At 34.4% G+C, this 17,818-nt stretch overlaps 1 protein-coding gene across 2 annotated transcripts in view; it reads left to right on the plus strand.

Annotated features, from left to right (window-relative positions):
* Dpp10 (Dipeptidyl peptidase 10) overlaps positions 1-17,818 on the plus strand; it is a 264,426-nt gene that overhangs the window by 80,086 nt on the left and 166,522 nt on the right. The window contains exon 5 of one of the 2 annotated variants that reach the window (XM_074185976.1): positions 14,283-14,410. In XM_074185976.1, the coding sequence (XP_074042077.1) occupies positions 14,283-14,410 (128 nt within the window). Of the gene's footprint in view, positions 1-14,282; positions 14,411-15,137; positions 15,370-17,818 lie in introns of those variants that run through there. The other variant, XM_074185977.1, reaches the window with a different exon arrangement.

The raw sequence follows: 17,818 nt of genomic DNA on the forward strand, positions 1-17,818 counted from the left end.
GTTTCAAATTTCAATTTTTGGTTCTTTACTCTTTTATTATGAAGAAACGTTACCTTCCCGTTGAAAAGGTTTCCGAAGCTATATCAATAGCCTTAAAGGACAAAATTCCTTCATATAACCTAAATATAGTTGAAAAAGATATTTGTCGAGAAATTGCTGATTCTCTGAAAGGAACATTATTTGGCGTTTGTAGTCGAATTCAGAGAATTGTAAATGATAATAACAATTTCAGAAATTATTTTATGAGGAATTTCATGAATTCTCATGTTCCCACCACGAAAATTTGTAGTACCTTGAATGAAGATAATTTGAAGAAAATGCTATTTTCAATGAACATTGATCCAGTAGAATTGTGTAGTTCATATGTAATTGTAGTATAATGGACGATAATCAATTTAATGATGTTTCGAATGAATACTGTTCTACTCCAAAGAAAGAAATATTCAGTAGATTGTACCGTCGAAGGGGAAATCAAGGTACCGATTACAAAATGTGACATTGTTGAACAGAGTCAGCGTTCAGAAATGGAAAACTCGGGAAGTTCAAAGAATTGTACCGAGGTAATGCCCGGAGCAAAAGCTATAGATGGAAATCATAAAAACGTTTCACCGGAAAATTTTGAAATTCCAGAAGAACTATTGAATTTATCCAGTCCCAGGAACTGCTCTGAAATTTTACCCAAGTTCAATTAATATCATCGGGAAATTGGTTAAAACGGCTTATGAAAGCTGCAATTTTCTAGAAGGAGTATTTGTGGTTGAGGAAAAAATCTGGAGAAAGATATTCACCAATGGAAGATTAGATGTAAAATATTATCCATATGTATTTCGAAATCGAATTGCTAATATGTGAACAATGTTTGCAGTATAGCGTTCAAATACATTAAATATCTCAATAAAAATATCATTAACGTATATGGTATTTGTAAACATAATAATTATGGATGTAAAAAATTCAGATTGAATATTATTAATAGAACTGTTCAAGTGTTTAGTACATCTCCAAATTACAACCATCCATTTCATTCAGCCAATCACGTGAAAGGGGTGGAAAGACGATTGATAAAGAAGAGATTATTGAATGAAAAGTCATTCTCTTACAAAAAAAAAAAACCTTTCTGAAAGCTAACGAGAATATTTTAAATAAAGATAAAAATCTGCAACAAATCAAATCTGATTCAACCTTGAGGAAGATAAGGTCCCAAGCAATGGCACATTTGGATCGAGACAAAGACGATCTCTTTGATTTAATATTAATGCAGAATGATCACCCAGAGTATAATAAAGAGATATGTCTCCCGTTCAGCGTAAAAATTTATAACGTTGAACAGCTGAGTGTTTTGAAAGCACAGAATAAAAAATCATTAGGAATCATTTATTTTGATGCAACAGGGGGAGTCGTGAGGAAACCAACATCAAATTCTAAAACGGTTCTTCGACAAACGATTCAAATACTATTTTCAAATTGTTGAATGACTTTAGATATTTTTGTGAAGACAACAGGTACTGGCCAGCATTTTCAGATGTTGTAACAGACTTTTCATTTGCTAATATACATGCAATTTGTGCATTCAACAGATGTACTTTGAAAGATTATCTACATAAATGCTATGTATTAATAGAAAAAGGTTTTACCAGTCTGGAAAATCATTGCTTAGTGGGAATCTACCTATGCTGCGCTCTTTTCATGAAAATGGTTTCCAAGGATGTGAATGACCTACCTTTGCATAAATATAGACCAAAGAAATATTTTAAAAGATATTATCGCATCTGCCATTTTAATTAAAGAAATTGATAAATTTGACACATTCGTCGAAAATATTTTCATACTTTTGAATTATGAATACCGCAACGAAAAAACGGAATGTGCTTTTAGGAAAGTGACACAACTGGCTAGAGAAAAAGTTGAATACGCAGTAGAAACATTTCAAGAGACATTAAAAGACGATTCAGAGTGAATACTGAATATGCCGAAAAAGAAAATAAAAATGAAAGTATTTACAGTTCCAGTCCTTTTTATATTAGATTTTTGAAAAAAATCGAATCAATTCATGTCGAAGAAAGACTATTTAAAGAGAAAAACATATATTATATTAAAGAATTTTTCAATATAATTATCACCAAATATTAGCCATTTTGTCTTTTATGGAGTGGATTATTATAGTTTGATAGAAAATCAGTCAGTAATTCGTGGAAAATTATTTTGGGACACCAAAGTATAACAAACTCGAATCTCGAAAAAATTTAAAGTACTCGCAATTCATTAGGAAGTTAAGAGAGCACATTTTATCATTGAAAATTGAATGCGATTTAGGAATTGAAAAGTCTCGATTAACGAAATACACGGATTGGGCTCAAGAGAAACGATTTCGAGAGAGTTGGATGCGCAAATCTAAAAAAAGGAGTAGGTACTACTCACTTTGATGCTAGATTTTTAATAAATCAGACTATTAGTCAAAGTAATGAACAGAGTGTATTATTTTCGGAAGATGATCAAGAATTAGCTCAGTGTGCATACTGCGGCCACGGAATGCTTGAGGAAAAAACTTCTTGGGTGAAATGCTATAAATGTGAGCGTTGGATTCATCAATTATGTGATAACTCAGAAGGAGACCGGTCATATTCTTCAATGAATTTTATATGTTAAATATGTGAGCTCAATATTTCATTAAATAAAGAAGAAAATATTCCTGAAAATTTGTATACAAAGTGTGAAAATTTTTTGAGAAACCTATCTTTGTCGGAAGTTCAGATGAAACGACTGTAAAAAATGACACGAACTCAGAGATTATGTCCACAATGGTTTGAAGAACGAAAAATATGGTTAACCGCTTCCAATTTCGGTCAAATTTGCAAACTAAGAAATATATTATCATACCCAAATATGATATCAGACATAAAATCTGGAAAACAAATAAATACAGCGGCAACAAAACAAGGCATTGAATATAAACAAAAGGCAATTGCTCTTTATATAAAAGGTACCAACTTGACATATCTACCATCTGGACTCATTATCCATAGACAATATCCGTTCATAGCTGGTTCTCCAGACGGGCTTATTGATACAGATGGTATTCTAGAAGTGAAGTGTCCCTATAATTCGCGAAATGTTGACCCTTATTTCCATAAATTTGATTTTTTGGAAAATAATTCATCTATAAAGTCTGAGCCTAACTACCACTATCAAATTCAAGGTCTTCTGGAAATAATAGATAGATCATGGTGTGATTTGGTAATCTTCACATTCACTAAAATAGAAATCGTGAGAGTTTATAGATCAACACACTTCTGGGAAATGATGTTTCCAAAGTTGAAGGATTTTTATTATTTTCATATGTTACCTCAACTGGTATTACCGGAAAGGAATTTATCACCCACCGAGAAGAAATGGACTACCACTAAACCAGTTAGTTACTTGGAAAACGGACTTGTATCCGATGTAAATTATTATAAACAACTTGGCGACAATCGTGGCTACATAGTAACATCTATTTCGGAAATTGATTTTTCAATAAAAGAGATATTAGTAGAAGACTATTTAACTCTTAACGGAAGAAAATGGCTAAGTAGTTTCATAGTGGATCATTGTTTGCATATTTTCAATTCGGAACAGAGATACCAGATGATTTCAGTAGCCAAATCGTCAATAATTTTTGGTGAAGAAGTACTGACAAAAAAATTTGTAGACTGTGAATTTTCATAAAAATACAGTTATATTTCTAGTTGCGAATCACCAGCACTTTATTTTATTGAAAGTATCTTTTTCCGAAAAATTAATTACTGTCATAGATCCGTTGGGAAAGGAAATATTATTTGGAGAGGAATTGTTAGAACGATTTAAATATTTTTTTAGATTAAAATCACTAGAAAGTCAAAATTGGACTTATAATACATTGGTACATGTGATACAAAAGGACAGCTTCAATTGTGGTGTATATGTCATATATTTTTTCATGAAAATTGCGAAGCAAAAAAGTTTATTAGAATATTTTGATGCTTCAGTATTCCGCAATGATCCGAAACTGCTTCTACTGAAAAACAGTAAACAAATGCACAATATCTGTCTTTTCTGTGGACAAATCGTTAGCGACATACAGTTTTCATTTGAGTGTACAACTTGTCTAAGATATATACATAAAAAATGCCTTTTAACAATTTTTGATATAAATTATGGATTGAAAATCACAGAGAAAACATTAAATGGAATGTGTGAACTGTGTAGATTATATTGAATCAAACTTTTTGAAACTGAATTTTTTTTTGAACTTATTAGGTCTACTATTTCACAAATCAAAGAGACAAGATTTCTGTCGAAAAAAATTTCAAAAAATGTCTGCATCTTTTGCATTCAATAACATGTTTTTATTTTTAGTTGGTTTTTCTAGCTCTAAATTTTATTGATAGAATTTTTCTTTTTCTCAAGTCTCTATGTAACCCCCTTCGAAGCCCGGAATAATGTTCTGCTTCTCACAGTATAATACCATTATTGAATTCGATTTTTGTAATGCATATAAAGTTATGGTTACAAGATTTTTCCTTCCGGGATTTTCAATTTATTATTGAATTTATATCTCCACTTGATCAATTTGAACGACCGATCTCATCTTGTGATTTTCACAGAATTATTGTGACTTCTATGAGTTTCGATTGATTTTTCATTCATAACCCCATTTGACCCCCTTCGACGGGCGGTCTCATGTTGTGATTTTCACAGATTGTTATTATGATCGAATACGATTTTTCCAGCATGGAATTGTTGTGACAGGATTTTTCCTTCTATGAGTTTCGATTTATTTTTGTATGCATAACCCCATTCGACCCCCTTCGACGGGCGGTCTCATGTTGTGATTTTCACAGATTGTTATTATGATTGAATTCGATTTTTTCAATATGAAATTATTTTTACAGGATATTTCCTTCTATGAGTTTCAAATTATTTTTGTATTTGTATCCCTGGGCGGTTTTATCTTTTGTTTCTCACAGTATAATACCATTTTCAAAATCGATTTTTCTAACATAAAATTATGGTGGGAGGATTTTTCCTTTTATGACTTTCGATTCAGTTTTGAATTTTATCCTCATTTGACAGGCTTTTTTCTTCTAGGAGTTTCGATTACTTTTTATAGGTATGTCTCCATGTGACCCCCTTCAATTATTTCACTATTTGAGCCCTTCTAACGGCTGGTCTTATCTACTACGTCTGATAACAAAACATGTTTTCAGTGATAGATAATTTCTTACAAATGTACTCATCCCCTATTTATAATTTTTTTTTATTCTGCTTTTTTAGTAGGCACATTCGAAAGAGTTGCCCGAGGTGTTCGTTCAGCGATAATAATAGAGCTTCTAATCATTTTTCACCTTTTTAATGTTTATTTCTCCGTAATAATTTTTCGACGTACGTCTATATGCGCTCGGGTGTTTTCGGGATTTTGGCTGCTACCTTTTAGCTGCCAAGTTCACACCGGTATTCATTTGTGAGTGAAATACTATTGTTGAACGAGTCATTTTTATGGAGGAGAAACAGTTCTCATTAATCTTCTTTGAGTATTTCCACCTTCCACAATCTGAAAAATATGAACATCGTAATGCATAACTTCACACACGTGTAGCAAATTTTTCACTTCACCTCGATGAGATACTGTATACATGCGAAGTATTTTTCAAAAAGAAAAATATCTCATCAGTAACTCGTATTCAATACTCGTGATTGTGCTTTTCAAAATCTGGCAACTCATCATTTATTCACATATGATCAGTGGACATACTTGAGAACTGGCTGTAAATCAAATCAACTAAGAGAATATTTTGTTCAGGCCAGTCTTGACTCACCTACACTATGAGTTAATGGACTGACACCTATCATAAAACAACTATATATGGCTAAAACCACGAAGGGCATTGGATTTTATACGTAATGTTTCTGGATTTTCACAAATTATACAACTTTATCATTTAGCAAAGGATATATTGTTGAAAAATAACTAAACCGTATCATCAAATTGTAATCACAAAACTAACGGTGTTCGATGGTGATATCTCAATTACGACCTCCAGCCCTATCGGTACGCGCAGGTGCCCAGGAATCTGGCAGATCGTGTTGCGCTATGACATATTGATTACTAGCGATTGTTCATAAACAGGATGGTATTTCGATACATTATACTACCTCACACCCAAAACAAAACATAATTAGGTATAACAATTACCTTCTGGTATTAATAGCTAAATCTATCTGGTTCCTTTCTGTTTCTTACAGGACGTGTATATAAAGCGCCTGTTAATGACAATGGTGGCTGCTTGTTAACGTTACTTGTTTCTGTTTCTTCGGGCAGTGGTTCATTGTCATTTGCAGTCGCTTCAGAAATATCATTTTCATGTAGACATTCATCATCCTCATTATCATTCTTGTTTTCAACAGATAAATAATAATGACAGATATTATCAGTCATTAGAATCTGTTACTTGATTGTCAGTAGAAAAAGATTTTTTAATTTGATTTAAATGTCGTTTCCAAACTAAATTAGTTTCTGAAGGTTTCACAAGAAAAACATTTTTACCCAAAATGTTTGTGACTGTAGCTTTGCACCAGGATGGTTTAACATATCGATAATCTTCCGTTATTACAATATCTCCTATTGACAATAAGAGACTTCTTTTCCCCCTATAATATTTTTTGTTTCTTGCTTGAGCTTTGTACAAATTGTTTCTTACTTTTTTTTTCATCCGTATGGCTCCATTCATTATTTTGCAATATCAATGGTTTGATTAAATCAAGACCTGTTTTCAACGCTCTACCCAAAAATATTTTAGCGGGAGTTTCTCCTAACGAACAATGAACAGTATTGAGATAAGTTAACAAAAATGTGGATAATGATAAATTGATGTCTTTATCGTCAATTACTTTCTTCAAGTAGTTTTTTACAGTTTTTACACTGTTCTCCGCAGGCCCGTTACAGTGGACGGAGAATGGTGGACTGGTTATGTGTTCTATACTCTTTATTTGAAGAAAATGTTTGAACTCGACTCAACACAGCTGCAGATCATTATCGTTAACTAAAGTTTTAGCTGAACCATATCAATATGTATTCAGGACCAAACCCCATCTGGGACAGCTCTCCCTTGCAATGGAGCCTTTGGAGGCATTTATCACATAATTTACAAACTTTTTCAATATCCTTATTTACTGAGGGCCACCAGAAATAGGATCGTGCCAATAGTTTCATTTTGACTATTCCAAAATGTGCACTATGCAGCTCATTCAACATTGAATGTTGTAAGGAAGATAGTAAAACAACACTCCAAAATAGCACATCCTCTTCAGTACTGAGTTCTAGTTTTCTGTTGAAAAACGCTTTTAATTCAAAATCGATCGGCCGATCTGTTTTCACGTATTTCAATACTTAAGATAATATAGAGTCTTTTCTTGTCTCCTGTCTTACATGATCTATATGTCTACATGAGGATTTCCGAATTTTCACAGATGAGATATATACTTGAAAACTCTTCTTCAATATTTTCATTTTTAGTGTTATGTTCTATCGGTATCCGACTCAAAAAATCTGTAATATTTCTACTAGTATGGATATATTTCATATCAAAATCGAAACCACTTGAGAAAACTGCATAACGTTTCAGTCTATTAGCAGCTAGGATAGGTATTCCTTTTTTGCACCCAAAAATGGAAACTAAAGCCTCATTGTCACTTATGAGGGTAAATTTTTTTCCATATAAGTACTGATAAAACCGCTTAATACTCCATACTATCGCGGTGGCCTCTTTATCTATTGCTGAATGTCCCATTTCTGCTTTAGTCAACGTCCTACTCGAGAAACAGGTCTCTGCACACCATTCTCATAAATGTGAGAAATAATTACTCCAATGCCGTAATCTGAACTGTCCCCTGTTAAATTAATATTCAAATTTGGATCAAAATGTGCTAATACGGAGTCAGATGATAATATACTCTTCATTTTACAAAACGCTTCGCTGCAGGCCTTAGTCCAATTCCAGGTAGAATTTTTTTTAACAATGCGTGTGAAGGGAATGAAACATCTGGCAGGTTTGGAATAAATCTATTATAACAATTTGTAATCCCGAGAAAAGATTTTAATTGGGTAACATTAGTAGGTTCTGGTATGAGTTCGATAGCTTCAATCTTTTCAGGACATTTATGTAACCCATGCCTGTCAATAATGAAACCTAGATAGGCCACAGAATCGGAGAAAAATGCTCATTTACTTTTCTTAACGGTCAAGTCTACATTTTGTAATATCTGTAAGGCTTTATGTAAATTTTCAATCTGCTCTTTCTTGGTTCGGCCTGTAATCAGGATGTCGTCTGAAAATATCGCAGTACCGGGTAAATCAATGAAAATTTGTTCCATATCCCTTTGAAACAGTGACGATCCTGACGAAACTCCATAAGGAAGCCTATGGTACATAAAAAGCCTTTATCGGTACTCATCACAGTATATTTCTATGAAATTGGGTCTAGCAACATCTGCTGATATGCCCAACTCAAGTTGATATTGGAAAATTGTTTTCCACCTTGTAACTCACTGAAAAGATCATCAATCCTCGGGAAAGGATATTCATCCGCTTGAATGTATGGATTATTAGTTATTTCATAATCGCAGCAGATTCGAACACTGCCATATTTTTTTGCACTGGGACTATTGGTGTAGCCCAATCGGAAAATTCTATTGGTGAGATGATACTGTCATTTACTGATTTTTGTAATTTTGTTATCACTTTTTCTCTCAAGGAAAATAGTAGTGGTCTAGGCTTATGAAATTTTGCCGGAGCGTCACTGGGAATGTTTAATTTCAATTTAAATTTATTGAATGCCCCTAAACGATCAGAAAATACGGACGAATATTTTTGTAATATATTTTCAAATGTGGAATTCAACATAATTGATTTCTTTGAAACCCATATTTCTGATAAAATTTCTCCCTAGCAAGGCTGGGCGATGATTATCCATCGCGTAAAATTCTGAAAGTTTGACTTTATTGTGAAACTTAACCTTCAAATTTATTTTTCCCTTGGGCCGAATTTTATTTCCAGAATAGTTAGTTATTGTTATAGCTGCAGGCAGTAAGGGATACTGTTTGAAATGACTTTCATCCATATAAAATGATAAGACTGAAACGGCTGCCCCAGAATCCAATTCTAATTTGAATATCTTATTCTCTATACCAATTTCAATATAAATAGGTACATCCTGATCGTTTAGTAAACAAAGAACAGGAGACTCATTTTCTGACCTTTCATTTTCTAGTAATCTTAAATTTCTATTTGTTTTTTTAAATACCGCTCTGAGGTGTCCCCTACCATTACAACCAGAACAAATAAATATAATCTTTGTAATGGCTCGAATTTGGAAAATGTCCTCTCCCACAACGAAAACACTTCACGTTTGCCTTTTCACTAGCACTAGTATTCACGCCACTTCCTCCTTGATATTGTGTAGATTCTCCCCACGAAGAATAACGGCTCTGATTTCCTGATCGGGGCGTTCTTACATTCTGCCGGTGATCACTTCTCGAACTATTTCCAATAAGGTTCATTTCTGCATCTTCCTCCAGCGCTGGCTCTTTTTTCACCTCTGTTTCCATCCTAGACTCTTTGATTCCCTCGATTGCAGCTTCTTCGATTGAAGCAGTTTCCATAGCTTTACTGAAATTTGCATCGACTTTCAGCCCCAATAAGGTATTTTCACTTTTCCTTTATTATATCTTGTTATAAATATATCTGTGAGTTTTGTTTCTGTGTTCCGAATTGATAGTTGCTGGCCAATTTTTTTAGTCGTACTGCCCAATCTTGCACCGATTCATTAGGTATCTAGTTTATGTAGTACTTTGCTGAGTAGTACTTTGCCCTCTCTACCCACACAACCCGTGTTTTATTATAATAATCGTCAAGATGTTTCAGGATAACATTATAACCACTATTTTCCGGTTTATCCGGTATCGACAGATCAACTAGCAGCTGTTAGGCTTATACGGCTAAACTGTGTAGTAAAACTGCACGCTTAATATTTTCATCTGTAATGTTTCGCGCTTTTGAAGTATTGTTCTAGCTTTTTTTATAAAAACTTGCCATTTTCGGATCAAAAACAAGACTCAATTCAAGGTCAACTGCCGAGGCCATTCTGCGATACACTCGATTTTATTCTAACTGCTAAAAACGGCACTCTGTAGTTTTACTCCTCGTCGCCAAGTGTAATGTTTCTGGATTTCCACAAATGATACAACTTTATCATTTAGCAAAGGATATATTGTTGAAAAATAACTAAACCGTATCATCAAATCGTAATCACAAAACTAACGGTATTCGATCCAGCCCTTTCGGTACGCGCAGGTGCCCGGGAATCTGGCAGATCGGGTTGCGCTATAACATATTTATTACTAGCGATTGTTCATAAACAGGATGATATTTTGATTCATTACAATATACAACTGGTGTCAGTGCAGGAATCTTCACAGATGTATTTCCGGCATAAGCAGTTGGCGATACAAGTGCTGGAATCGATTTTCAATTATAGGAACGGCCACACTTGCAGACCTGTTTCGGACTATTTGGCCTCTCCTGAGTGCAAGGTAGTGCCCATCATCAACCTAACGTTGATGATATTCCATAATTGAAAATCGAATTCTTCGCAAAGTACCATTCCTCTAACCGAGCTGAAGCGGACGACAAACAACAAATTTGTCTTCGCGTCATCTGGTAAACAAGGTACTAGCCAACCGCATATCGAAAATTCGCCCAATTTCTCGTGTAAGGAAAGAAACCTCCACATATATTCAGTGGGCATACTTGAGAACTGGCTGTAAATCAAATCAACTGAAAGAACAATTTCTTCAGACCAGTCTCAACTCACTGTAGGTTAATTGACTGACACCTATCAGAAAACAAATATTACCCTAGCTAATTCCACGAAATGCATTAGATTATATCCAACAGCTGTCAGTGCAGGAATCTTCACAGAAGTATTTGTTTCGATTTTTTGATTTTTAATTATGGAATATCATCCACTTTAAATTGATGATGACCACTATCTTGCATTGACGAAAGGCCAAATAGCTCAAAACCGGTCTGCAAGTGTGCCCGTACCTATATTTGAAAATCAAATTCAGCAGTTTGTAACGAAGTTACTAATTTCCGCAGTTGTACGTCAGATAGAAACAGCTTTCTTATTTTTGTGTTCATAATATTGCTCCGTTATTTATTTAATCCCGACTAAATAAATACCTTCCTCAATCAATTTGCCACTCTATCGCGATAGGAAACTGTACTATGCCAGGTCGCCAATGAGATTTGAAAATCATATGCTATTTGTTAATACACCGTACCACCGATAGAGGGCACAACTCTCCCATCACCGGACACCGCGTGGAACTGTATTTCAAATAATCTCGAGGGCACCTACCAAGGCAGTATTATGTCAGACAGCTGTCAAGTTGACAAGTTGACTAATTTTCGTTGTGCTAATTTCGAAATGTAGCATCTATCTTTCGAGATGGAACAAGTTATAGAAACGATTTTCAATTTTACGAAAGTTTGTAAAAAGCCAACAGAAGCAAGTCTGGCTATAATATCAACTATTATAGAATACTATGAAATAAGTAGTACCGAACTAGTGGAAGCATATAAATTCTTTGCAAAGAGAATTGACTTGAATTTGAGAAACAAAAAACCTCTAATTCATTGTCTTATCGACTCCGACTCTGACATCAGCGATCCGGACAGCGACGATATTATGTCGGATGGAAAAAGCCAAGCGGCAAAGGTCCCAAAGGCAAAGAGGAAAAAAGAGCCAGAAACGGCTCAACAAATCAAACAGTTAAAACCCGGTCTTTCCCAGACTGAATGGACCAATAAGCCAAAATCGAATAAAACCACACCCGCCTTTTCACAAAAGCCGGGCGTGGCACTGGAAGAACAAATTCAAAAGCCCACTCAGAAAACTAAGTCGGCAAATACAGAGGAAATAGAAGTCCCGCCACCTGACTCAATGGAAGAAGGCGACGAAGAACTAGTAACAGACACCCCGGAAAAAGACCGGGCAGAAACACACAAAAAAAGCTGATAAGCCTTCACCTATAACAATCCGCGCAAAAGGAAAGTGGAAAGCTTTTAACACGATTGCTGCTGCGCATAACATCTCCATATAGTGGGCGGTGAACACAACAGATGGAATTAAAGTACATCTTAATAAAAATACAGATGATTATAGGAGAATTACTCGGATCCTCGATCAATAGAAAATACCCTACCACACCTATACAATGAAAAGCGAAAAACCACTCAGAGTAGTTTTTCGCGGAGTCCCGGAGTCCATAGAGTGTAACGACATCAAGACCGAACTCCAGGGTAGAGGATTTGAGATCCTTTCCGTAGCCCACCTGAGTAAAGCTAACAAGGTACCGATACCATTCGTGCTTATTTTGGTCCCGAGGAGCCAAATACAGAAGCCGAGAAACCGAGCAGGACAATATTACAGATGCCAAAAGTTCGGTCACACGTAACGCAACTGTAAAGCAGTTCCAGCCTGCGTCAGATGTGCTGGACGGCACATGACCAAGGAATGCAAAAGACCTAAATACTCGCCCTTGCGGTGCTTTAACTGCAAGGAAGAACATCCAGCTAGCTTCCATAGGTGCCCGGAACGCCCTGAAAATAAAAGGGCCTCAGATAGGCTGAACGAAAACAGACAGACCACAAACCCAAGGCCTGTCGGAAGAAACACAATCAGGAGTGACGTCTCGTACGCGAGGGCCGTCTCATCGTCAGAGAACGCCTGCAGCTCTCCCGAAGGTCTCCCAACGGCCTTAGGGCAGCTGCAGGCGCTTCTAGTGAAGTTTCCGGTACTGCTATCCATGCTTGCCGGAAGATAAAACAAGAAATAGTGCCTAAACGACCGCAAAGCCAGACCTACGAAATACAAAATTTCAATTACAGATATAAATTATCGCGACAAGCTTTTATTATAATTTCAATTCTGTAAAGTCATGAATGTGGTTAATGTGATTTAAAATTTTATTTAGATCTTTTTAGGACGCTTGAATAAAAGCTTGTTTTAAAAGTTTTTTGTCATCATTTTATTTCAGTTAATTTGATTTGAAACCATTTTCCAAGTATGCCCACTGAATATATATGTGGAGGTTTCTTTCCTTATACGAGGAATTGGGCGAATTTTGGATATGCGATTGGCTAGTTTACTAGATGGAGCGACCGAAAATTTATTGTTTGTCGTCCGCTTCAGCTTGATTAGTGGTATTATATTCTAAATGGAATTCGATTTTTCAATATGGAATATCATCAACTCCAGGTTGATGATGCCCACTACCTTGCACTGAAGGGAGAAGGGATGGCCCCTCTCCAGTCCACTCACACTCCTCCACTTTTTGTCATTACCCAGTCAACCAATGAGAATGAGATGGGTCGATTTGTGATATGGGTGTGAGAGAGATATGGATGGTATCGAATTGATCCGTTTCAATGATAACAAGCGTGTGGTAGCGTAAACTTTCCGGTGTTGTCGGTTGTAAAATAAAGCATTGTTTATGGGGGCGATGTGACTTACGGGGAGTTTCAGATTTTTTAAAATTAAGTGTGGGTAGGAAAAAATGACGTCGACGGTGATGAAGGGTCTAACGTTTCAACGTGCGAATCAACATGTCAGAAGGGCTGTAAGAGCTGTCCGAGTTTGGAATTCAAAAAACGCTCTGTCAATTTTGATGAATAATTGTTTCAAACTTTGCTATTTCAAATTTGATATTTCTAAAAAGCTTCACCACATGATTACGTATTGAATTATGAAAAATGTGAAACAATGATTTTAATCTATTCTGGTGATAGAGACAGGCGATGAGTTCTCATAGAAAAATAAATATTTTTTATACAACATGTTGGTTGGTATACATGATAACTCAACTGAATGTACTGAAATTTCGCGCTTCCTACACATTCATACATTCAATTCCTGTTCATTTCTTCAGATTAAGGAAGGCGAAAATTTACAAAAACGAACGAAAAAAGGCTGATTTGTTTCGCAAATAATGAATTCCGTTTGGAATCTAAAATATTGCACTATCTAAACCTATGCTTCAAAGAGCACCATACCGATCTTTTTGAAACAAATTATCACTTCTCTCAAATTGATATCTGATGTCAATTATCATTGATGTAAAGATCATTGGAAAAAAAAACATGAGAATACGTATCGTCAGAAAAGCGTTTCAAGAAACATAACTAATCTTGTTTTATTTTTCAGCTACGACTGAATCCGTCAAGATTCCATTTATCACCCAACCAGAGATACATATTGTTGGCACAGAATGTCCAGAAACTTTTCAGACACTCGTATCTAGCTCAATACACAATTTACGATATTCAGACTGGGTGAGTTAGTTTTCGTTATTCTTTCTAATTGAGAGGTACAAGTCACCTCAAGGTATTTTTAAAATTTTCAAATGCTACATAACATCGACGTCACTTATGATCTGCAACTATGTATTTTCAAAGATACAAGGTTAAAAAATCGTAGGCACATTTTTCCATTGGACAAATTACTTTTATATTTATGTAGAGTAAATGATGAATTAGATGCTATCAGTATATTGTCCGGAATGTGAATTGCTTTCATAATATTCCAAAATTTCTTATCACCAACTTTTTGTTATTCTGGAAATGACTGATTTTCAGATTTCTATTTACTTTAGGTATCAACGTTCAAGATCTCAAATTTGTAACAATTCAATTTGTCACAGTTGGTTACTTGAAGATATAATTAAAAGAAGATCAAATAAGTAGGACAGCCTGTATGACCCCAAGTGTACATCGTATTTAGAATAACTCCATTATACAGAGACTATTAAAATGTTTTGATGTCTGTGAAATTTTACCTTTAGCAAAATCAACAATAGATGATAGGAATATTCACTATGCAACACATGTCCACTTTTCACATAACAGAAATCTCTATCTCTTCGAATTATTTGACAAATAATAAAAGAATTCAGTCAACTATACCCCAACCTTAGAATGATTCAATTGAAACTATTGAGATTCACTGGTATATCCTTTTTTATTTAAACCCATGGCGTTTTTGCATACTTATTGTTTCTGCTAGAGAAACACGAGAATTAATAAGAGGGAGATTCGAAGAGGGAATTCGAAGAGGAAATTATCAAAAAACTATCAAGTGCATCCAAGAAATTTTAAGTTGTTGAATTTGATACATATTTTATGGATTTGTGAAAAATTTCAAACAACGAGTTTTGTTAAATGCAAAGTATCTCAACAGATTAATTTTGAAAGTTAAACATTAAATCTCACTTTGAGGCCACTCAAAATCCAAGGTAAGCTTTCCTTGTTTCACTCAAGTCTATCTGTTATGAATCCTCGTTTCACTTCCAGGTCTCTTTTCTTTTCATTTTTTTTTGTTCCTATTTCACACATTATTGGTGGAAAATATTGGGATAGAGAATTGATCTGTTAAAAATTATTTATGTAATCAGAGTTATTGAGACCACCAAGTTGAAGTACCAATATCAATATCTGGGACATGGTTTCTGGATGAAATCCTCAATTTTTCAACTATCAGCTTTGCAGATGATTTTGTCAAGGTGTGACATTCGTTTTCCATTTCTTCGAAAAGTTACATTCAAAGCTTAAAAGATCACATATAATTTATATATATATATATATATATATATATATATATATATATATATATATATATATATATATATATGTATAAAATGGAACAATTTGTGGACACAACACTCAAAAAAGAGGGGCAAACCGCGGATTTTTTTATATGTATCATACACACTCGATGAAATCTGTCTCTGTATTTATATATATATATATATATATATATATATATATATATATATATATATATATATATAACATATATATATATAACATATATATATATAACATATATATATAACATATATATATATATATATATATATATAACAAATACTGAGAAACAAACCGTAGGCACAGAGAATACCCAAAAAAAAAGGTATACATTTTTGGCTCCCAACGTCTAAGCGCTGAACATTTTTTATTAAATATAAAATCTGTGTAAAAATCTGTTTTTCCGTTAATCAGCTGACGCCCCCATACGAACGACAACTCTCAGAAGTTGAGAAACTTGTGGTGTGATTCCTAACACGGTTCAAATAAATGGATGAGTTTCATGCCTACGAATATTTTTGAGACTTAACATTATCAAAGCATTTCTATCATTTTCACTAAAGATAAAGAGTTTTCATTAAGATTACAAAAAAGTATAGGAAAAAACGTTAACAGGTTTTTATGTATTCCTTCTTTGTTTTTCTCTCCCTTTGCTTCGTTCAAACAAGACTTCTGTTCATTTATCGATTATTTATTTAGATAATTATTCAACGTCGCAATTGTGAGTGTAAACGTACATTTGATAGTGTACAGGCTAGACCCTAAGTTTTTCATATACGTCTAATTTTTCTTTGGTACCTATATATTTTTTTGATCATGTATGTTGTATCGTAGCTTGGAATATATAACATGTTTATAACACACATGAAAACAATTTACCTTCTGTCAGAATAACTTAATTATGAGTTGCGCTTGAGAAATATAGTAACCAAAAAAGATGCCTACAAAAAGAAAAATATTGAATAAACGTTTGGTTAATAGTAGCATGGATGATAAGTAGATAATTGCTTTGACTGATGCTGAATATGTTTTTGAAACAGAAAAAATTATTATAACTGATACTTTACATCAGCTCAGAACAATGATTAATGATTTCAGTGGTCCAGAAACAGATTCTGGTTTTCAAAAAATTAAATCGCGACTTATTTATATTAGTTATAGAGTTCACAGAATCGTGATTCCCCAAAACAAAGACGCGGTTTCCATTCAAGATTTCAAAAACGAAAGTTATGCTACCTTCATCGAATTGGAAGCTCTGCTATATGATAGTGCATTGGTAAATGAAAACCCTTTACCAAATGTTGTTATAGATATGAATAGTACTTTACAGATTCCTAGAAAGTCAGTTGCTTAATAATTTTTGAAAACGTAAATTTAGTTATCCTGGAATAAATGACGTGTAGCAGAATTTATTTACTGCACCTCTTGGAAATATGGAGTTTGTCGATATGTGATTTCTTTTAAAGATTAAAAGCAGAAGAAACAGCGTACCCACCATAGCAATAAAAAAACGAATTCTCTGTGTGTGCAAACGTCAGTAGCTAATATTGATGTTGATTTAAAGTAAGGTGTTGGTGTTAAAAACTGTCACAGCGCGTTTTGATTGATTTTGAAGTGTTATTGAAGTTATTTTGGTAGTCCGCTGTTTTTCTGAATATCAGTAAATATGGTAAATTATACGAATTATGCGCAAATGCATTACGTATATAGCCTTGCCGATGGTAATGCAACAGAAGCCAGGCGCATTTATCAGGAAAGATATCCTAATCGTGCCTTACCAGATAGCCGAACCTTTTCAAATATTCATCGTCGACTTGGGGAAACTAGTAGTTTCAAGAAAGGGACTCCGGAAGGTAGACCTCGTGTAGTAAGAACTCCTGAAATTGAGGAAGCGGTGCTGCAAGAAATTGAGGATCATCCTGAGACGAGTATGAGGAAGATCGCTAGAACTCTGGATATTTGTCATCAAATTGTTTGGCGTATTTTGGTTGATTTTTTGTTATACCCATACCATATTTCAAGAGTGCAGGCATTTACTCCCCAGAGATTTTCCACAGCGTGTGAACTTCAGTCAGTGGTATCTACAAAGTATTGCAC

The sequence above is a fragment of the Leptinotarsa decemlineata genome, unplaced genomic scaffold (genome assembly GCF_025532065.1).
Source record: "Leptinotarsa decemlineata unplaced genomic scaffold, Ldec_3_MD MMD2_tig00078422_RagTag_RagTag, whole genome shotgun sequence".
Taxonomy (NCBI): Eukaryota; Metazoa; Arthropoda; class Insecta; order Coleoptera; family Chrysomelidae; genus Leptinotarsa; species Leptinotarsa decemlineata.